Raw genomic sequence first — 22,834 nt, 5'->3', positions numbered from 1 at the left:
TCCCAGCAATAAACAGCCAGAAGATTTTTTTTTTCCTAACATACCTGTAATACTGTAGATAATTCCTTCATCATAATCCTTGCTTTCATCTCTTGCATTGATATCTACCACCACAGTGCCAGCTGTAGAATTGTCCAGAAGGATCTGGTGATAGGAGGGCTGGTCAAACACAGGTCCTTCTTCATTCACATCTTCCACAGTAACTGAGAAAGAAGGTCCAAGTCTGATGAGTTTGGCCTAAATAATTACAAGCTCTTTCTTCAGCTGACACAATCCAGCACAGCTCCTCTGAACTGACTTGGGGCTCTTTCTGTTTAAACTTTATTTTCTGGACTTCAGAAGGCTTGCCTTTGTGGATTAAATTATTTACTGCTCGAGCAATAACTTCACTGCTGACTAGAATGCTGTCACTGCTGTCTGTCAGGAATAATGTTGTTCCACTGGGCTCCCTCCTGTGCCCATATTTATCTGGTATCTCCAGTCTTTGCCTTGGCACTGGGAGACAGGATTGCTTAGTTTTATATTTGTACATGGCCACAATTAGTGAAGTTGGCCATAGAGCAACATAAATAAGACAGCACAAGAAATAATAAACAAACTGACACTTCCAGGCATACTGGTCAAAAGCAGGGCTGGCCAAAACCTGGAGTACCAACTTCACTTATATCTTTTTTTTCCCCAAAAGTACAAATTAATTTTTTTTTTTTTTTAAGGAAAAAAGCAACAGCAAATGAACACTGTTATTTTAACAAGACTAAAAATCTCTGTCAGCGTTGTTTATCACCCTAGAAACAGGCTTCCTGTAAACAAGCAGAAAAAGAACTGGATCGTGTTTTTGGGCACCTTTTCAATCAAAATGTCAATAGGTACTCAAAAAGACATAATAGAAAAATTTGTGAATACATGGAAGTGAGAATAATGTCAGATTGTGTGAAAGAAAATCTTCATTTTTGACAAGGCCAGCTTTTTCTTTTTTTTTTTTTTTTAAATTTCGTCTTCCCGTAGTGCAAAGATCACATCATCATTTCTGATCATTTACCCCGGCAGATAGTACTGCATGTGTTTATGCCTCATAATTACACATGCTGCAATATTCCCTGAGGGGAATGAATGAAGGGACATTTTGTGTGGTGAAGCAGAGCTACCTGTGACGTTTGCTGTGTCCTGGAGATGTGGCTCTCCAGGATTGAAAGCTCTCAGGGTAAACGTGTACTGGGAACGACTTTCATAGTCCAGAGGTTCCAGAGTTGCAACGTCTCCAGAAAGCTCCCCAACATGAAATGAAGAAGTTGCCTCTCCACTTATGGTGTAGTGAATAATGGCATTGTAACCTATATCTGCATCTGTGGCTGCTGCACTCAAAATCTAAATGAGAGGGGGAAAAGAAAAACAAAAGGGTTAGAGCAGAACAAAAAGACTGGCACAAGACCGGCATTGTTTACTGACAGAATTAGTCACGTGGCCATTCACTGCCTTGCTAAAATCCTGGCACAGCAGGAATGGTCACAGATGTTACAGATTCTCAGGTGACACCTCTTCTTTCAGTTCCTGTAAACCATTAGGTCATATCTGCAAGGCAGAGATGGAGCCAGAAACAGATAAACTGGGAGGTTTGCCCAGAGAAGCTGTGGCTGCCCCATCCCTGGAAGTGTCTAAAGTCAGGTCAGATGGAGCTTTGAGCAACCTGGGCTAGTGCAAGGAGTCCCTGCCCACGGCAGGGAGTTGGAATGAGACGATCTTTAAGATCAGTGGTGCTCCACTGTCACGTAAAATGAACATGCTGTGTGATGTGACAGGCTCCACAAAGTAAAAAATTATGTTCCCCAGTGCCCAGTGATGATACAGAACCACCCCTTCCCAGTTTACAGGGAGAGCACAAGTGCAGAGCAGCCTGTTTGGTTCCCAGTGCCACCTACCACGTGTGGAGGCTCATTCTCTCTCACAGTCACAGAGTAGGCTTTCTGGGGGAACACTGGTGGGTTGTCATTCACATCTTCCACGGTGAGGCTCAGAGCTAAGCTTGCAGATTGTGGTGGTTTGCCAGAATCAGTGGCCTGCGAAGAAACGTGTCATTAACAGCAGCTCTTTGACACAAACTTACTTTACCAGTTCAGTTTGGATCTAAAAATCGTGAACCTCTGTCTCTGAAGACTTTCTGCTGGGCCAGTCAACCCCCAGGTTCAGTTTTTAGTAGGTTTCCTGAATGTGTTCCCCAAGTTCCTTGACCTCTTAAGTTATTTGTTAGCAGCAAAAAATGTCCTTAAAATGTATTTGTACCTGATGGCCAGTGCTGGAACAACACTTCTTTGTATGCACAATAAGTGATCTAATTAGCAGCAGTAAAAATCAATTAAACCAGATAGAATAAATAGATACCCTCGTGGCTGGGGGAATGAAACTTTATCCCTCTTTTTTTTTTTTTTTTAACTTGGAAAATTCCTGTTTCAGGTATTTTTTAAAAGGTCTAAATATCTTTTGAAAAATATAAAAGTAAGGGAAAGGGACAAACAACACGGTTTGGTCTAAAATGGGCTCAGAAGTGCTTTGCAGATGTCACAATAAGCTTTTGTGTGACCATAACCTTTAAAATCTGGGCTTCGTGGATCATTTATTCTCTAAAAATAATTTACACAGCTGAAAACGGAGCTCTGGGTGCAAGACATAAGGAACAGTCAACATTCATTAATGAATTCTAATGGAATTCTCCAAGATCAAGTGGTTTTCTTGGAATAACTCAGTATTTTCTCACTTCTTATGTTGAGAATTCAGTGAACTTGCCTCAAGTTTGTCAACTTACTATAATTTTCAATTCATAACTGTCCATCGTTTCTCTGTCTAAGGATGTTTTTGTCATCAGCTTGCCAGTAGAACTGTCAATGTGGAATGTTCCAGCAAAATCATCTTCCAGAGAGTAGGTTATAAGAGCATTAACTCCTATATCCAGATCAGTAGCAGAATATGTGCCCAAGTCCAGACTGGTTGCATTCTCAGGAGCTGATAATTTAGTTTGAATCCATGCTGGGAAAACTGGGGGATTGTCATTGATGTCATTAACTCTCACAGTTACCTACAAACAAAAGAAAAAAGGAGAAATAAAAAACCAAGAGACACAAATTTGAGCTGTAGAAATGGTTTTTAAAGGAGAATTTGAGTCTGTGGAAGCCTATAGGGAAAAAAAGCAACAACACCCCAGAAGCCAAAGGGATACATAACAAATTCAGCATTTTTCAGCATTTGAGCATTTCCACAACCTCGGCATTGTTTTATTCTTTTAATTCTCAGCTGCAAGATAACACCTGTGATGAGAGAACATCTACTCTAAGTGGAAGAGATGGGAAGAATTAATAATCTGGGGCTTTTGGGCTCATGTGCCTCATGATTTGGCAGAGCTGTGCACAGAATCAGTTTGGGTGTTAGTGGGTTTCTCTGGTTGTGGGCTGTTCAGAGAGTGATGTTGACAATATTTCAATCTGTGCAGTGACAATATTTCAACCTGTGCAGTGACAATATTTCAGTCTATGAAGTGACAATATTTCAAGATGGTCACACCTCCTCAGGATAGAACACCTGCAGTTAAACGAGAGGCTGCCGAAGCTCCACGCTTGCGTAACAGAAGGCACCTATGTGGATATTGCTCAGTTCTTGGGTTTTGTTGGGGTTTTTTTTAAGAGATATTTCATATTTCCTTTTACAAAAAGCATTTTGGACTGCCTGTTCCGTACCAAAGTGCCAGCTGTGTTGGGTGGCAGCACAGAATCCACGGCCTCCACAAGGATGGTGTACAGGTCGACTTCTTCCCGGTCGAGCCCGACCAGAGCCACGATGTCTCCTTGGTCGCCCACGGAGAACTTGTCCCGGTGGGATTTCAGGGAATACACCACCTGCACAGCTATGCTTCCAGTCAGAGCCTTCACAGAGCCCACCACAGTCCCTGATGGCTTGTTCTCATCGATGCTGAACTCGTAGCTGGAGCTCTCGAAGGTCAGCCCGAAGCTGGTGTCGTTTACCAGCAAGTAGAGAGTGACCGAGGCTAATGAGAGAAAGCAAATTAAAATAGGGAACTTGTGGCTAAAATCATCACCATCTGTGCTCTATTTCCTTAAAATTTTTGAAGAACTGGTAGAAAATGACAGGAATTATCATGTAGGAAAGAGGAATGATAAGAAAAAAGAAATCCATAGTAATAAGGGATAATACATAAAACATGATGCCTTTTATACCTAATTGATGTTTCAGAACAACCCCATTTCACTGATCACTGAAGCGTTGCTTCAGTAGGACAGGAGAGGAAGGATCACCAGTGTCAAGTTAGTGGGATGTGCAGGTGTTTTACAATCCTTAAAACTCCTACACACTCAATTGCTTTGTTACAGAAGAGAAGGGCTACACATAAAACCACAAGTGCCATTTCTGTGGTGACCACTCATCCAATTTTAAGAAAATCAGTTGTTTCTCCTGTTCGTGATAAGTCAAAGTCAGCCTCCGAAAAACACATGAAGCAGTTACAGAAAATGCCATGTGATTCATGGGAAAGAACAGAAACTCATTTGAGGGTTATTTGCAAGTTCCTGTTTCTTTAAATGTCCCCAATTTTAAGAACATAGAAGGAAAACTGAAAGAGAAACACCTCATAGATATTCTTTGAATATGTCTTTTTAGAGTGAGTACAACTGTGAATCCTGGGGTTTGTACCAGAAGTACAACTGCAATAAATTAATCTTTAAAAAAATTTATGTCTAACCCAGATTATTGAAACCAAGTTTTCTGTCAATATGATCAGCTTGGAGGAAATCAAAGGGTAAAAAGCAAATATTCATCATTGCTGAAATGTAATATGGGTTTTTTTGCCCTAAATTCAGTTTGACTTGACAGCAGTGGGGTTAATTTCAAATTTAAAAGTTTGCAAGGGTCGTGTTTGCGTGGGGAAAAATACAAAAGGGTAAAAGCCATTTTACCCCTCGATGTAAGCTGGGGAACTCCATGATCAGCAGCAACCACCGTCAGGGTGACAGCTCTGTCAGCTGTGATGTGGCCCAAGCTCCTGCTGAGGGTAATTTCTCCAGTGAGGGCATTTATATGGAAATCATCAGAAGGCTCCATGAAGCTGAGTAAATGGAAATCAGGAGAGTATTCATATTAATGACCATCTACTTACTGCCACTTCTGTAAGGAGCTCTCGACAGGCAGTATTTGCCTTTTTATAAAGAGCAGGTTTTAATTGCTGTGTCACTGGCCTAAATATATTTGCCTTTTTAATTCCAGCTCTGTCTTCCATCAGGGAAAAAACCCTCAGCACTCATGCCTTCAACTCCCATTATACCCCAAGCACTTGATTCTCCCACAAGGAGAAGGCAGATCGTGCACACTCAGCTGCGTATTCAGCAGCACAAGGAACCCGAGTGACATTCATCTGCAATGACCTGCTCATTCCTGGGGTTCTGCAAACCCTCCCTGATAACTGGGCTGCTCACAGTAGCATGTTTAAGGTAGGATGGCATCTCATAGTTAAAAATATCCTCTTTTGAGGCAAGAGTTTTAAACATCCACAATTTCACTGGTTTGTTCAGCTGCCCTTCTCAATCCATGCTTTTCCTGTCGAGGTATCCCGGTGTTTTCCATGACACAGGGGTCATACAAAAGTCTTTCTCCATTAATTTTTCTATGCTTGGTGCATTGTGAAAGTTAGTGTTTCATTATCTCCTCCTCCCAGCAAGCAGAAGATGTGTGAATAAACAGTCCTCCCAGAGATTCACTGACTTCCTACCCAGGAACTCCAACACATCTTTCAAAATCTCAGAAATTCAAACAGATTTTGGCTTTGGGTTTGTTGTTTGTTTTTTTTTTTGCTGAGTTTCTCTCTTATGACACAATTATGATTTGATCAGCTCTCAAAAAAAAAACAGAGTAATGACTGTCCTTCCTGAGTTTAGAAATCATAAGTGATTACAGCACTTGTAAAATGTCTGTGGGCAGATCTTATCCTTCTTAAGACCAATAAAAATACTTCTAGAGAAATAAAAATGCCTTTCTGTTTGTTCCTTTCCCAACAGACAGAGATTATTGTCACAGGGGTTTTACCTGTATGAAATGACCGAGTTGTCCCCAGCATCAGGGTCAGTAGCAGACACTGCCAGCACAAACTCCCCTTCCTTTGCTGTTGCCACTCTCACACTGGCTGAGTACTGAGCCTTTGTGAACTGAGGAGGGTTATCATTCACATCTAACACACGAATGCTGACGTGGGTGAAATTCTGGTGTGCGACAGGAGAAAACCATCGTTCAGAAAACTCACAGACACTTCACTTGATGAGTAAAAAGCGGTTGTAAATAAGGCATAACTTGTTCCTCCTTACCTGCCTTCGAGGAGCTCCGTTATCAGATGCCACCAAGAGCAGCTCATACTTCTCTTTGGTTTCTCTGTCCAGGGAGCCAGTCACCAAAATGGTTCCATTCTGAAGAGAAGGTAACGTGTTTCAGTGCCCAGATCATTGGGGTTGTAATGATACACTGAATTCTCAGAGCAGATGAGGGCTTGAAATAACCTGTTCTCCTTTGAGCAGGTTCAGATTCCAAGCAGCACCTGCCCAGCATGTCTCAGTTTTTGAATATCAACCCGTGTTTCCAACCTACAGGGCACGTGCTGGTTTTGATGTGTATTAGAATGGCACCTGCCAGCTCTTTGTACCTGATGTGTCTTCCTGTGCCAAGTAACTCCATGCAAAGCAGTGCTTTCAGCACATCCAGACCCTTACCTGTTGGATGCTGTATGGATTATCCCCATCCTCAGCTGATAAGTGATAAGTAATTCGGGAATTCTCCCCCTCATCCAAATCGGTCGCAGCCACACGTCCAGCTGGGGTGGGAGCGCTTGGCGTGTACTCTCCTTCTGGAATCTCAAAACTGTATGGCTGCATCTGGAACTCGGGGTTGTTGTCATTGACATCCAGAACAGTGACGTGGAACAGGGCGCTGGAATTAAGCCCGTCTGTGTCAGCATCAACTGCCCACACCTGCCAAAGGAAGGAACAAAAACGGAGTTTTAGGGGACTGTGCTGTCATTTTAACCTCTGATAGAGATATAAACAGGTGTTCAAGGGAGTGAAGTAGAAATGAGCCAAAATGGAAGGGTCTGTCCCCAAATTTACTTGTAAAGTGAATGCAGGCGTAGTCTCCCTGTCCAGTTCTGTGTCGTTCCTTAATGAAAGTATTCCAGGCATATCCACAGTAAATGAGGTGCTGTTATGAATAAAGTGTCCCTGAGAAAAGCCAGCCTAGAAGGAAAACACAGTTCATTTAAGATTACCGTGATTAATATTTAAGTTCCAAAAACAATCATATTAGTAGTAATACCTGACCTTTTTATAGGACCACTCATTACAAAAGTACAAGTGCTTTTGCAGGTTAAATACAAGAAATCCTGCACACTCAGCTGTGGGAATACTGGACTTCTTTGGCAAAGAACGTGGAAGCCCTTATGGTCCTACACATTCCCTCTCCCCAGAGCTCTCCAAGACCAATCCCCACGATGTGGGAGCAGCAACACACAGCTCAGTGGAGTCTGAACTGTGAGAAGAATTTACACTGCTTTCAGGCTGAGGAAACCATCTTTTGCAGTCATCTTTGATTTGTCAGGAGTGAGAATAATCTGGTAGCTACCTCGTCCTTGTCAGTGACGCTGAAGGTGTAGACAGGGCTCCCCTTCTGAAGGTTCTCAAACACAGAGACCTCATAAGCTGCCTGACTGAATTCTGGTGGGTTGTCATTGACATCTGCTACGTGCACGACCACGAGGGCTTTACTGCTGAGACTTGGCTGACCTCCATCTGATGCCTCCACTTCTACCAGAAAATGCGTTGTGGTCTCATAATCCAGCTGCTGGCTCAGGCTGAGCTGGCCTGTGGTCGCATTGACGAGGAACACCGGTGAGGGCGTGGCGGGTTGCTGGCTGGCAATTTGGTACTTCACGAGACCGTTGTCCCCAGCGTCCAAGTCAGTAGCAGACAGTGTCAGCAGTGCCCTTCCCAGCGCTTCATCTTCAGAGACATTCACTGCATACACACTGGATGAGAAGACTGGAGGGTTGTCATTCACATCATCGACGACGACCGTCAGGTCGAGCGCCGTCGACCGCGCGGGCTGGCCTTGGTCGCTGGCTATCACTGTTAGGTTATACAAGCCTTGTGCTTCTCTGTCCAGCTCCTTTTCCAGCAGAATTAACCCCGAGCTGTCAATATCCATTTTTCCTTCCCCGCCTTTCAGGGTGTAGACCACTAGTCCGTTGAATCCCTCGTCCATATCCGTGGCTGACACCCTGGCGACACTTGCTCCGGGTGGCGCGTTCTCAGGAATGTTAACGGCGGCGTCGGCTGCACCAAACACAGGGCTGTGGTCATTGACATCTAGAACTCTCACAAACACTGTGGCATAGTCAGTAGTATTCCCATCTGACAGGGAAATGGTCAGTGTGTAGTCTTTCTGGGATTCATAGTCCAGTTTGGTTTTCGTTGAGATGACTCCCAGGTTGTCGATGGCAAACGTAGCCGATTCCGTCAGCACTTGGAGCTCAACTGGTATGTGGGGATCTAAAGACTCATACTCTACCTGGGAAAGATAAACCACCAATAAACCACTGTCTAAAAAAGAATTATCATTTTAACTTTGTCCAAACTCATTTTATAGTTGATATTGTGGCTTGATGTCAGCTCATGGTTGATACTGTGGCCTGGTTTTACTTCTTTTAATTAATTTTCATTCAGACATTTGTTAACCCCACAGATTCATTAAAAGAAGTAAAAATCAAGCCACGACACACATAAAAATCCAGCTGAAGAGAACTGCTTTTTATTGGAACATCATTAACATATAAAAGTAAATATGTATAACACATAATAAACAAGCTGCACTTTAACCTTTGGTTCTGCCGTTCTTCATAAAAAAAGGTGAAAAATTAACTCAGGAAGTCAATAAAGCAGAGCAGTAAAATGCATTATCTTCTCACTGCTTTGGTAGGAGACCTTCCACCTGCCTTCAGACCTGCATCCCAGAAGGAGCTTCTGGTGACCTGCTTATCTGAGCATTTTTGAGCAAAATGAGGAGCAAGTTCTAAAGCCTTCTTGGAAAATGCCTTTATGACAGTGCTCTGATGGGAAACCTCCCATCACGTCACAGAGATTCTGATTTACCCCCAACAGATGAGGGAATATTGCCTACTCCAGCCTTTGGGCCACCACAGGCTTTGGAGAGCATCCAGTGTCAACAAAGGGCTATGTTAACATTCTCGAACAGTTCTGAGGTTTATTTTGTTTGATCTGGTAGATTGGTTTGGTTTTGCTTTTTAGTGTCAAATGGTAGCAGATGCCGTTTAAGTTTTGCAGTGGAAAGTTTGCAAAGGTTTGAATGGAAGCAAACCCACTCTTGTGGGTGATAAGGGATGTACTCAGTGCTGCATGTGAAGATGCTACACAGAAAAACCACTCATCCATAGCCCAGGGGGACATGGACATGTGGAGCACATGTTTTGCAGGATTTTCTTACAGCTGCCATGTCTTTATAGAGGTAAAATAAAGCTGCTCTTACTTGTGCCACTTCAACAGGGCTGGCCAGCTCTTCCTCCACAGACACGTTGTAGGTTTTCTGAGTGAACTGCGGTCTGGAATCTCCAACTGCAGAGATCTGCACTGGCACCGATGAACTCCTTGGAACGGCCCCACCTGCAAGCAAAAGGAAACCATCTCCCAGCAGGTGCACAAAAAACCCACTGCCTCAGAAAATAAAACCAAAAAAAAATACACTTTGCCACTGTTACTGAGGGTTTTTTAATCCTTCCTGCAACTATATTGCCTAAGAGATCCTAACCAAGATCACAAGCAAACAAGGGACTGATGAATCCCTTTTATATCCATATTCCCCACAGCCCCCATTTTATCCGTGAGACCATAAATTTGAGGACACAGAACCGCTACTGGCCAAATCGTGAGGGTGAAAACCACTTTGTACTCTCATGGTTCCAGGAGTGGGATAGCATTCCTGGATTCCAAGTGTTTCTACCCTTATTCAGCTCATGAATGTTCACTGAGTTCTCTCTTATTCTTTTAAACCAAAGAAACCCTCAATAACTGTGGCTGAGGAAATGCTGCTTGGGCTGGTCATCCTGAAAAGGGGCTTGGCATCTCCAGTTTACCCTCATGGATGTGCAAACAAAGACCAAATCACTCAGCACATTTTACTTTCCTTTTACTCCCTGTTGAATGGTGACTGACTGGTGAACCTCTGCATTCTCTGCTGTGCAGCACCAGTCAATAGGTTAAAGGAAGGTGTGAAATAAATGTTATTTAATGTTCTTCTCACAGCCAGAAAGAAACCAGGTTTGACATAACAGCATCAGCAGGCAGCAGAGTTTTACCAGGGATGCAGCAATTCCTTTGGATGCATAAGGAGCAGATAAAAATCACTGATGCTTTCCAAATAAAGCCTGGGAACCTGTTTTGGCAGCATTCCCTCAGGTAAAAAACAAACCAAAACCAGAATTCCTCACTGGGAAGAGCTGTGTTGACCTGCACTAACATCTTCTCTTACCATCAGTAGCTGTTATCCACAAGTCAAACTTCTTAAGCTGGTTGATTCCTAATGGGATTACTGCCTTTAAAGTGATTTGTCCCGTGGATGTATCCAATTCAAAGTATCCATCTTCATTGCCCCCAGCTAAGATAAAGCTTATCTCTCCATTTCTACCCTCATCTGGATCAGCAGCAGCAACCTGGAGGAAAAAAAAAATAAATGTTTTACTCTAATTTCTTGTGCTTTTATCAAGTAACTCAGAATTGCTTCTTCTTGTGCAGTTTGCAGAGAAAAGCATTCAGGTGAGTAGATAATTAGGAATTGGTTGTGGGGCTTTTTTCCTCTCATTTATAGCAAATAATAGGTCTGGATAATCATATATATTATATGTGTGTATATATATATATATATATATAAAATTAGCTAAATATAGCCACAACAAAATTCAGTTATACCCTTGACTGGCTGTAATTTTCCTATAGAAACTCTTTCCTGTGGAATTCCTGGGCTAAACCTCAGTAAGAAGGAGTTTGCTCTTTGAGGCACAAATATTATCATTCCAGCAGCATGAGCCAAATCCTGCCAAGTTTGTAGGTCAGAAACCTGGTTTCACAGCAGTTCCAAAGTCACTGGAGGCAGATGGTTCAACAGGTTTCATCAGGAGCCATTAAACTGGCACATTTGGGTATGAGCATTGATGGTGACTCCCATATATCTCAGCTCCTATTTCCAGTTTTATTTGGGTAGCTCGTTTACTGTGCTAGAAAAATTATATTGTGTCTAAAAATGACCCACAATGCTTCAGCATTCAGCAGCCTTTCAAAAAAATTGTATCATTATCTCCATCCCTGGGCTCTATCCAGGCTGGTGCACAGAACCTGAGATCAAGAATAAAAATCCTGTATCGTTTGCTCCCTGATGTGGGACGTGATTAGAGCACCCAGAACACTGTGATTATGGAATGTCAACAGGTGTAAGCTTTGAAATGGAAGGTGGATTGTTTCTGGACTCAGAGGAGTTCAGAACAGATCCCCTTTCAGGTAGAACTTCTACACAGCTTTAAGCAAGGATTCCTGCCCATTTATTTCAACTCAGGAATGTCACTTCTTAGTGTTTCCAGTACCTGAAGAATGGCCATTCCTGCAGTCATGTTGAGGAAAATATCTCGTTTATAAGGTGTGCCTGTGAAGGTCGGGCTGTTGTCATTCTCATCCAGCAGCAAGATGTTGATTGGAGAGCGCACCTCGCTGTGAGGCGGCAAATGATCCCTGGCAGTGACCTGGAAAAACCATGCAGGGAAATTACTGCCTTGTTCTAGTGCATCTTCTACGAGGAGCAGGAAGGATGAGCAGGAATTACAAGCTGAGTGAACTGTATCCCTGGTGGTGTTTCCCTCCAGATAGCTTTGATGGGAAAGGCTGGATTCGATTCTTCAGTTAAGCTGTGGATCTGTGCTGAGGAATCGGCCTCTTGCCAGCACAGATCAGACTCAGCTGTTTGCCTTGGAGAGGAGGAGGTTTGTTTTTAATACCTGTAGCTGAATAGATGGTGTCCTCTCCCTGTCCAAGAGCATGGAGTTCCTCACAGTCAGGATCCCAGCTTGGCTTAGTTGGAAGGGACTGTCCTCTGGAGTGAGAGCGAACGTTCCCTGGAAGCCTCCCTGCAATCAGTCATGATAGGTGATATAAAACAGGGCAATCCCTGAGCCAGTCCCTTAGAATGCCTGCTTCTTATTTTCCAGATGGTGAACATCGAATTTTCTGGTTTAACAGAGGTTACAGTTCCAAAAAGAGGGAGAGGAGCAAACAACATGGGAAAAAATATAACTGAGGACAGGCTGAGGACAACTTGCAGCTCCGTGTCCGCTTTGCACACCTGCACTTTCAGATCTGGGACCATTTACAAACCACTGGAGTTTCAAAGAGAGACAAAATTCCTTCTTTGGCTGCAAGTGCTCTACCCCTCAAAGAAGTAAAGCTAAGTTTGCTTTGCTTAAGCATATTCAGATGGTCAGAAGAAGACAATTCTGTTCTCTGCACCTGTATAACACAAATGTCTCTTTTATTACATTTCAGAAGTGCAGTATTTGTAGCACCCATAAAAACACTGGCTTTTTACCTCGTCTTTGTCAGTAGCTGTCACTTGAAGAACTTCCATCCCATTTGGGAAATTTTCCAGAAGGGAGACATTGTAACTTGACTGGGACAGTACTGGATCATTGTCATTCTCATCTTCAATAGTCACCAGAACCACTGCATTAGCTGTTTTGAAACTGTTGTCTTGCTGGGCTGCCTGGAGAACAGAGTTGACAGCCGTAAATTCCCCATCTTGGTAACAATGAGCCGTTCTGGCTCACCACAAGGGCATGACACCACTGCATAGTTTTCAGTGAATTAATTTTCCTTTTATTTTTCCTTTATTTTAAATGGTAGGATGGGACCTTGGTGCCAACTGCCCTCTAACAGTGCTGTGAGAAATGCTGTTAACAGCAGGTTGGATTTACATATTATGTGATGAAATCGAGGTTCAGAGTTAAGACACCAAAACAATCACTACCTGAATGCCCACCACAAGAGAGGGACACGTTTCCCTGTCGATGGCAGCCTCAACTTTCAACACTCCAGTGCTTGCATTGATGGAGAAGCTGTTGGTGTAGGCTGGGGGGTTCACTGAAAAGCAACAAATTGCAAAGGGTTAATGGGAATGAGCCAGGACAATAAATCTGCTCTGTCCCTTCACTCATTCATCTCCTTAGCCATGGCAAAAATGAACAGGCATTCCAGGTAAAAGGTTTTTTTTCAAGGACTCCGTCTTTAAAACAATTCCAAGGAAATTCATTCACATTTTGAGGTCTCAAATTAAACATTTCATGAGCTTTTGGCAATTCCTGCAGGAGGAGGAAAAGCTCCTGATGGAACTGATCTCTCCAGATGGTCCTGAATGGAAAAATCTTTGCTCAAATTGAAGCCACTAAACTGACTTACACTCAGAATCAGGAATAGTTTATTGGAGGGGGGTCAAGAACACCTAAACACTTTAAAAATGGTTGGACCCTGCAATAAATGAGTGAAATGAGGCTGATTGAAGTGGGGCAGCACTGTGGTCAAGCTGTGTGAAGCTGGTTCAGGCACCTGAATGAGCACTTCCCTTCCTTCTTCTCTTGAGGAACACAGACATTAATATCAATTAATATCAATTTATGTGGCACTGTCTGGGAGAAAAGGAAGGCTCTTACCTAGCTGGATGCTGTAAATCACTGTTTCATTTATACCTCTGTCTCCATCTCGAGCCAGTATGGCCTCTGGGAGAATAGTCAGAGCACCCTCCTAGAGAACACACATTAACTTGATTAACTTGAAATCAAAACACACAAACTTAACTTTTGTCCTTGGATAAGTCCCAATTCTGATTAAAGAAACAAAAAACATGTATTTTATGAGATCCATAAAAAAATTCTTTCTTTGCCATCCGTGCTTTGCAGAGGAAAACCACGACCAAAATGGTTACACCGTGTTTGAGAAACACCAGATCATGAAGCTGCAGTCACAGATGGAATTTATTTAAAGGATATTGAATATTTCAGTTCCTTTCCTCTCCAGGCTGTAATGCAGCTGGGAAGGAATTACACCATTTAAAACTGCCAGCAGGCAGCTAATTTCAGGACTGATGGACACTCAGTTGCCCTTTCAAGTCTACAGCAAAAGCCCTGTTAAAATTTGGGAGCTGTGCCTTTTCTTTCCTCCAAACACAAAAGCATCCAGTGAAAAGCTTTTACCTGGTTTTCACTGATATTTCCACTGTACACAGACTGACTGAAATAGGGGTTCAATGTGTCATAGTCTTCCACATTAATTATTAAGGATGCAGTGTCACTCTGGTTTCCAAATTGTTCCTGCATCCCAGGGGAAAGAAGAAAACAAGAAATGCTGCAATGAAGGAGCCAGATCTCAGGGGGAAATACAGCAGAAAATTATTACATGTATTTTACAGGGTCAGATTTTTTCCATTTCCGAAAAATCCAGTTCTAGGAATGAAACCATCAACAGGTAATTTGTTCTTAGTTATTGATTTCCTATCAGGCAGGTGTTACACAGCAGTAGAACTTGGTAGCAGTGCATTTGCTAGGTAGCACAATAAACTGCAGCAAACCCACTTGCTTTTAGTTCTAACAGGAAACGAAGGCAAATACATATTCAAATCTCAAAAACAAAAAGGCATGCAGAAAACCTGGTGAGAGGCAGCAAAATTAAGATAGACCTGCCATAATGAATAGGTGAATAAGTGTGAGAATAGAGGGGAATAAACAGGTACAATATTTATACTTAGAGAAACACTCACAGAAAGAAACTTGGGCTGGTGTTTGAGAGGAAACTTAAACAGTGGCTCAAATCTTAAGAATGTGCTACTTTGCAGAACAAGCCAAGATGCAGCCACAGCTTTTGGTTTGGGAACTCCCAAAGTTCTAAATTTGTAGAAACTGGGATGTTATAACAGAGGAACTGTCATTGTAGAACTATTTTGGGTTTCGTTCTTCCTTTAATTCGTACCATACCTTTGCTTGGACTGTTAAATTGAAAAGGTGGACCTTGTTGTAATCCAATGTTTTTTGCACTAGGACGCTTCCATCTCCTTCCCTTATGAAAAAGTAATCTGAGTCTGGACCCTGTTAAATGAATAAATCAAATATTTTATATGATTAAAGACGAAATAATATTTTCTTTTCTCTTTTTTTTCACCTTTATTATTGGACTGTTTCTCATACAGGATCAGGAATCTCTCAACCAAACTGCTTCACTCCTGCTGCTACAAAGGACCACTGAGTTCCTCAGCTGTAGCTGGAGAGTGCCACAAATCGCCTCACAAATGTTAAGAAACAAGATTCAGGCCTCACCTGTGAGATAAACTATAATTTTCAAATGTTTTTTGGGTTTTTTTTGCAGATTTTTAATCTCAACCACACAGCACTCGGGAGCACTCGAGGATCAGGCCCCAGGCCGCCAATCTGTGAAATGCAAACTGGAAACTCTCGGTTTCCAACCAACACAGGGCACTCACCGAGAGACTGTAAGTGAGGGTGTTGAATATTGGGGAGAAATCATCATCCTTTGCTTCCACTTTTATAACAGTGAAACTTATCCCAGCCACCTGGAGGAAATAAAGATCAGCGAGCGCTCAGTCACGAGACCCTTTGGACATCCTCCCTAACTCGGGGCAGGGAAGTTGTGCCCCCTCCTCAGCAAATCCCTTCCCACTGCCATTTTTACTGATTATTTCCCCTCCACTCAAACCCCCTCCATGAGCTGGACATGCAGCCCAGCCCTTCTTTTCCACACCCACGGTGTAGATAAGTCCCATAAAAGTGCATGTAACGAACCGCTCACGGCATGGTGACGTCAAAGGGTGGCTTTAAAATATCACAAGGGAAAAAAAAAGTATGAACACCTGCCATAACCCACCTCTGAAACTGAAGCACTGTAATTAGTTTGTAGAAATTTGGGAGCGTTGTCATTTAAGTCTTTTACTTCCACTTTCCGTTTATTCTCGATCAGAGCGCCCTTTGTGATGGAAGCAAAAAAGGCAGGTTAGAAATGACAGCAGTGAGGCAGCACCACTCTGCTAACACTTCATTTCATTTCATTTCATCCTATCAAATGACATCCTCAGAGACCCCCCTTCAGCTCTACAAACTGAGAGAGTTGGACCACCCTTGCTAGGAATGGAGTTTTTGCAAAAGCATTCGAAAATTGACCTTTTTAAAAATTTACCTGCGAGCAAAACCACTCATTGCAATGGGCAGATTATAACAAGTCGTCTTCTGCAAGGTACTCTGAACTCCCTGCTTTCATCACAGCTTTAAATTAAAGAGTATTTCACTAAATGGTAGCTTTGCATTAAGCTTAGACCAAAAATACAGTGTTTTTTACTTACTGTTTCGATCCTCTGGCAAGCGATGGTATACCAGACAAATTCACTCTGAAAGGGAACAAAACAAGCAAATAAATAATATAATCTAGCAACTCCTAATATGATTGTCAAAGAGCATTTATGCCAAAATTATACAAAATTTCTTCTGGCACTTGAATCCTCAGGTGTTCTGTACCAAAACACTCTGCTTCCAATATAATAGCAAAGTAATCACACAGCATTAATTTTAAGGTTTCTTTGACTCCATTCATCTGCTGATGACACCCACCACCCCTGTACCTCTCTGTTGGACTGTTCTCCCCAACAGAAAGTTGACAGAGAATGGGAGAACATGTCCCAAGACTGGCCCAGGAAGAAGGATCTTCCCTTTTGTGCAGCAAGCAACAGAGGCCAATGGATTTATTCACATGTGAAGCCAAAGTTTGTATAAATATGCATATGAGTAGGGCTCACCTTTTATCAAATTCTATCTGCTCCATCTGCCTTTGGTGAAATAATCCACCTTGCTGAGAGAGGAGTTGTGAGACAAGTGACACCTGTCATAGCTGTGTATTTACAGCTTTCATGACAGCACAGGATTAGGAAAGGACCTGTCTGACTGTCAGATGACAGACACTGAGACATTTAACACATATTAGTGAGAGGTAGGTACTGAATTCTGTTCTGACAATTCACTTCTTTTGAAATACCAACCTCTGAGAGAACAAACTATTCAAATTCGTTGTCTTTGTGCTACTTTTTTTTTTTTTTTTTCACCTTTCAAGAAAACCTTTATATTTAGGCTTTAAATGCAGTAAAAATGATACCTTGAGAGTCTCAACATCCAGCGCCTGGGAAGTCCTCACTGTTGCATTCCTAAATGCAGGATTATATTCCAGCTGCACATAGAGTAAGTGTTCAGGGAATGTAAATGGTATTAACATCAAATTTACATCTGCTGGGATATCTGTAATCCATTCTATATCACCTGGAAGAGAATTGGGTTGCTTAATGGAGAAGAAATCCTTTAATCCGTTCCTGTTTGTAAACAACACAAACCACAAACGCAAAACTCCGCCACCCGTGAATCAGTTTTTATGTGATTTTCTACAACCACACATTTAGGAGCTGATCTCCTGAAAATAAGAAGACTTGTTGTCTGTAATAATCAGGATTCCTGTTTGACTCATTTTCAGTAGTGAGAGCATTACTTGCTGGGTTAAACACCAAATCCGTGTTTGAAAGTGCTTGAGATGTGTCTTTTTAAACCATCCAGTGTGGGGCTACTGGCAGTTTTACTAAATAAAGTTCCCTTGCTCCTGTGATCAACATGTTTGTGTTTATGAAATCGTATTTAGCTTCTCATGGAACACACTACCTGCATGGCAAAGCCATAATCCCCAGCAAAAGGAAGCACTGGGAAAAAGGGAAGGTGGTTCTCCCTCGGGATTATTGACAGGTATGCCACTCACACAGACAATGCCCACTGAGGGCTGGAGTTATTGCTCCCTGCTTAAAAATCAAATGGAATCAGGATGAAAAGTAATTCTTTCCCTTTCTCTCTCCATTCAGGGGTCAGACACAGCAGCTACACTCTGACAGCTTCAGCAGTGACTGGGAGAAACGACTGCTCTGGATTGTTCAGCTTGGAAAAGGGGAGGCTTCAGGAGCACCTAAAGGGAGCCCACAAGAAACATGGAGATGGACTCTTGACAAGAGCATGGAGGGAGTGACAGGACAAGGGGAAATGGCTTCAAAGTGAGAGAGATATTAGATATTAGGAAAAATTCTTCCCTGGGAGGGTGCTGAGGCCCTGGCACAGGTTGCCCAGAAAAGTTGTGGATGTCCCATCCCTGGAAGTGTCCAAGGCCAGGCTGGATGGGGCTCTGAACAACCTGGGCTAGTGGGAGGTGTCCCTGCCTATGGCAGGGGGCTGGAACTGGATGAGCTTTAATCAATGAATGATACAGATTTAATCAATGAATGATACAGATTCATTTTAAAATACACTGGCTATGTGAAGCATTAAAGTACTAATGTGCATTTGGGAGCAAAGCAGACAATTCTAGGCTGGAATCCTGATTTTACCTGTGTATCCATCCACAAAGCCTGTCAGCTGAAGGTCAGGGGGTTCAAAACCACAGTTTATCGTTGTGGTTTCTAAAAAGAAACACAAAAGTCATGTACAAAGAACACAGAGGGACCATTGCCAGAAACAGTACAAGGTCAAAAAGCTTCTGCTCTATAACATCAGATGCCCACAATAGTTCAAATGAGGCTCAAAGACATTTATCATAAACCTTGAGGGGTTCAAAACAATACATTACATGGAGTAGGCAAATATTAGTGGCCTGGACCCAATGTAGGCCTGCCAAGAATGAGTCACTGCTCATTTCGTGTCCTGCTGAAACATTTATGGAAACCATAATCGAAACTGCTTCTGTACCTTGGCCCTGTAAACGTTTTCTGCTCCCAAGAGAACTGTCAATACAAAGCTACTCCCCACAGAAGAGTCAGCAGGAATCCAGGAGCTCAGCACATTGACAGATTTACCTGACATTTCCTCTCCTCAAACTTTCAGAGAAGGTGGCACTTTGGGGGATACAGGATTTTCACGAGAATTCCCTTTCTTAAGTGGTTAATTGTGCCTCAGACATTTCTCTCTCTACATTAGCTCTGTGTGATAAAAGTGAGTTTTGTTTTGGGGTTTTTTTTTTTTTGGTACATCTGCAAACCAGAAACCCAGAAATCTGCCAGATTTTTTTTCCCTTGCCCCTGACTAGAATTCATCAGCAAAGCTGCCAGGGTGCAACCCGTGTTCTTAGGGACAAGCTGTGCAACTTCTGTGGTTTTAAGAATGTTCCCACTCTTCTCCTTGGCCATCCCTCCCACAGATTCAAAGGGACAGGTGGTAAATAAACAATGGGCTCTTTTTGCCTGGCTGGGTGGATTCCTTCCTATCTGTACCACTCCACAGGATCTCCTTTAAAAGCCAGCAGTGCACAGGTTTCTACACAAGTAACTGAATAAAACCCCAGAGAATATTTCCACAGGCTGCTGGTTATGGGTCTAATTCACTGCCTCCACCTCTGAGTATTGAAAAGCCTGGGCTCTGGATTAGTGAAAAAGATCAAAAAATTGGCAGTTTTCGCTTTCTGGAAGGCTCAATACACCCAAGAGAACTTTAAATGGGGTTCCTCAGCGCTACAAACATCACATGTAACAATGGTAAATACTCCAGCCTGATTTGGCAGAACAGCAGCAGCAGGGAATTCAGCTGATCCCAACCTCAAAACTACCCATCCTCAGACCCACCTTCAGGTGTTTTATTTAATGTCTGATGCAAATAGATATAAAATAACAACATAAAATAATACTATAACACAACCAAACCTCCCAAAGTTCAAAGAACACAAGAGCATGGTGTTCAAGTTGTCAGCACTGAGCTGCTGAAAGCCCCCAGTCCACTTCCACGGGCACCGAGATGGCTCGTTTGGATGTTATTTTATCAACAAATCAACGCATTTCAGACTTCCAGGCTCATGATTTGTACGGACTTAATACATTTAATTTAGTTCCATTTCAATAAAAGCAGTGAAATGCTCACGAAAAAATTAAGAGTACTTACTTTGTGCCTCCAGACAGGTGAAGGTAACCCAGCTGACCAAAGCCAAAACCAGAGCTCTGGAAAGAGCCATGAGCGCTGCAGGAAAAAAAAAAATAAACCTCCTCCTGAAGGCAAAACCAGATGGGGTTGTTTCTCACACAGAAAACGTGTAAAGAATCATCTCCTTTGCCATGTCATATGTCAGTTGTTTCCTTAACAAATGCTTCACTGAGGGCAAAGGAAAAGAGTGGAATAAGCCTTGGAGAGCAATCCACCGACTCTAGAATGTGCTTATCGTTTTCAGTTTGGGAGATCAAAGTCCTTTTGGGCAATAAAATAAACCAATAAGGAAATGGATATTTGTGCTGTAACACAAGAAGTGGTGAGTGTACTTTTTTATTCTAGCATTTGAAATAGAGATGAGAACAAATTAGCAAAGGTCCTGGTCAATATATGAGAGAAACACCCGTTTTCCCTGGGGAAGAAAACCAGCATTGCTCCTTTTGATCTCATGAGGATGGCAGAGTATCTTCCCATCACTCTGTTCCAGAAGGAATAAATACGGGATTCCTGCTGTGAAAATAGTAGTTGTTATTTGATGTGATGAAAGCAGACACCTCTGAAGTGTGCCCCAGTATTTTCCACATAGTGTTAAAACATTTTGCTTCAATGTACACGAAACCAATCAACATTGCAAGCTTGTAGAGAACTTCCAAAGGCTACAAATGATTGAAACAAACTCCATGATGAGATGTGTCATCTGAAGGTAAATACACCTTCAGTTGGAAGGAGAAGCTGATTACACAACAAGGGAACTGCTGCCACACCAAAGTCCTCTCTGTTTGTGCCACATGTTTTGTCACTGTGGATACTGAAGTAATCACTGGAGAACACAAAACACAATAAAAGTGCATGCAACAACTAAAAATAAAATTATCGCTGTGTCCTAGCCTTGAATTACTGAAATGTGGGAGCAATTCAAGAAGAAGCAATCAGAAGTTTTTTAAAAGAAGTTCAACCACGTCTTTTGAACAAAGGCCACATCCAGCCACGGTTGTGATGGCCCCATCCAGCCGTGATTCCTGGCCTGATCATTCCCTGTGTCCATGATGGCCAGGCCTGAGCAGGTTTATGTGGCAAAGAACAGCAGGCAGGTCTGGGTACAAAATGCCTCCTGGGAAGAAGAAAGAGCCCTGATCTCGTTCCCCAAACAGCCCCACACCTCTTTGGGCCATCCCAGCCAAGCCAGAGACTGCATAAGCTGATATTTGAACCAAAAGCTTCTTCTAGCAACCAACCCCCTTGAGCACTGGAAATGTTCACGTGCTGGAAAGTCTTAACCTGCTACTGAAGATCTACTTTTTGGATATTCCAAGTGAGAGGGAAGGCAAGGCAGCCTCAGCATTCTGTGGGGCTTCCCAGAGTGCTGGAAGCTCAGCCATGAGAAGGGGTATGAGACCTCAGGAGATAACACTCCAGAAAAGATCCCCCACGGGGTTAATCTGTGGGGGAGCAGCCCAGAAGCTGAAGGAGGAAGGTCATTGGTGTGCATAAATCAGCGCAAGACCAAATACAAGTTAAAGTTCACCCACAGGCAGGCATGGAATGGGAAGTGCTGCTGGGATGCAGCACAACATTTACCCCACTCTCCAGAAGCTGTTCCGCTGTGAGGGTCTTGGTCCAAGGCAAGAGCAGCACTTCCCATCAAATTAACATTCCAAGCCTGTGTGATTCCTCAAGTAGAGCAGTGCTGTGCAGCTTTGTCAGCTGCTGATGGCTCCTTCAGCCTCCACCCACCTGTGCTGCTCAAAGCCAGAACCTCAGGGACACAGCAGTTCTGGGCTGTCCCTCAGCCTCAAGCCTGGAAAAGCCTCTGGCTGGTTTTATTTATGGATATAGCCAGGAGGGGACTCAGCAGTAAATCCATTCCTATGGTAAGTTTAACATGAGTGAAGTCTTCTTTACTCTCCTAAAAGATGGACTCGGTCTTGGAGGTCTTTTCCAGCCTGAATGATTCTGTAATTATTAAGAAATAGAGGAAAAAATTTCACATAATGGCTCCAGCACCTGCTGCACAGGAGCAGTTTCCCAACCCCCAGTACAGGAACACTCAGCAAGAACAGGAAACAATAACTTTGAAAAATAAATTGATCCCCTTCTGGCAAAGAGAAATGTGTCCTCAGTCACACCAAAAACACCGGGGCAACCACATGTCCACATTTCTCCCAACACATCTTTTGGACTCATGGTTGAATTCCAATTTCTGGCCCTTTCTCCAAGGTTTCTGGGCATCCAGGGAGCAGGCACAGCTGCAGAGTGCAGTGAGTTAGTTTAGACCCACATGGGACAGCAGGATGGACAGTGTAGCCTTCCCAATATACCACCTGCACACGGACAGGGCATCCAAGTAGCAAGTTCTAGAAACAGAATCATGGCAAATAATCACATTTACACATTTAACAGACTGTTTAAGTGGCACAATCTGCACTGTGGCAGTGCGAGGCAGTGTTAAAACATGTTTTTTAAACATAGCTTAGCTTAATATTTTGCATACTTGGGTCATTTGGAGGGCAGCTCACTCATGAATTTTTAATCCAGCTTCAACACTCGATGCAGATAAAAACTCTTTTAAGTTCATGAAGATTTGGAGTAGCTCTGCATTTAATGACATCCTGTTCTTGACAGATAAAAAGCCTGTACTGTGACGCTGCAATTTAATCACAAATACACATGGCATGATTGAGACCATCAAGCAACATTTACACA

At 42.8% G+C, this 22,834-nt stretch overlaps 1 protein-coding gene across 1 annotated transcript in view; it reads right to left on the bottom strand.

The window, feature by feature from the left end:
* Window positions 1-22,760, bottom strand: part of LOC126640582 (protocadherin Fat 4-like) — a 36,141-nt gene extending 13,381 nt beyond the window's left edge. The window contains exons 1-27 of the mRNA XM_050316500.1: window positions 22,623-22,760; window positions 20,090-20,296; window positions 18,550-18,621; window positions 17,289-17,449; window positions 16,486-16,530; window positions 16,014-16,112; window positions 15,613-15,702; window positions 15,110-15,220; window positions 14,333-14,449; window positions 13,793-13,883; window positions 13,114-13,226; window positions 12,676-12,849; window positions 12,089-12,217; window positions 11,681-11,836; window positions 10,576-10,756; window positions 9,577-9,710; window positions 7,657-8,601; window positions 7,146-7,271; window positions 6,753-7,010; window positions 6,354-6,452; window positions 6,079-6,251; window positions 4,956-5,104; window positions 3,723-4,030; window positions 2,798-3,067; window positions 1,917-2,054; window positions 1,146-1,365; window positions 45-203 (exon numbers count right to left, since the gene is read on the bottom strand). Coding sequence (XP_050172457.1) covers window positions 45-203; window positions 1,146-1,365; window positions 1,917-2,054; window positions 2,798-3,067; window positions 3,723-4,030; window positions 4,956-5,104; window positions 6,079-6,251; window positions 6,354-6,452; window positions 6,753-7,010; window positions 7,146-7,271; window positions 7,657-8,601; window positions 9,577-9,710; window positions 10,576-10,756; window positions 11,681-11,836; window positions 12,089-12,217; window positions 12,676-12,849; window positions 13,114-13,226; window positions 13,793-13,883; window positions 14,333-14,449; window positions 15,110-15,220; window positions 15,613-15,702; window positions 16,014-16,112; window positions 16,486-16,530; window positions 17,289-17,449; window positions 18,550-18,621; window positions 20,090-20,159 — 4,588 coding nt within the window. The 5' untranslated portion in view covers window positions 20,160-20,296; window positions 22,623-22,760. The remainder of the gene's footprint in view (window positions 1-44; window positions 204-1,145; window positions 1,366-1,916; window positions 2,055-2,797; window positions 3,068-3,722; window positions 4,031-4,955; window positions 5,105-6,078; window positions 6,252-6,353; window positions 6,453-6,752; window positions 7,011-7,145; window positions 7,272-7,656; window positions 8,602-9,576; window positions 9,711-10,575; window positions 10,757-11,680; window positions 11,837-12,088; window positions 12,218-12,675; window positions 12,850-13,113; window positions 13,227-13,792; window positions 13,884-14,332; window positions 14,450-15,109; window positions 15,221-15,612; window positions 15,703-16,013; window positions 16,113-16,485; window positions 16,531-17,288; window positions 17,450-18,549; window positions 18,622-20,089; window positions 20,297-22,622) is intronic.
* Window positions 22,761-22,834: the final 74 nt, after the last annotated feature.

The sequence above is a fragment of the Myiozetetes cayanensis genome, unplaced genomic scaffold (genome assembly GCF_022539395.1).
Source record: "Myiozetetes cayanensis isolate MyiCay16 unplaced genomic scaffold, myiCay2020 scf2-11, whole genome shotgun sequence".
Taxonomy (NCBI): domain Eukaryota; kingdom Metazoa; phylum Chordata; class Aves; order Passeriformes; family Tyrannidae; genus Myiozetetes; species Myiozetetes cayanensis.
The sequence above is the reverse complement of the archived record's forward strand: the minus strand, read 5'-3'. Positions and strand labels throughout refer to the sequence as shown.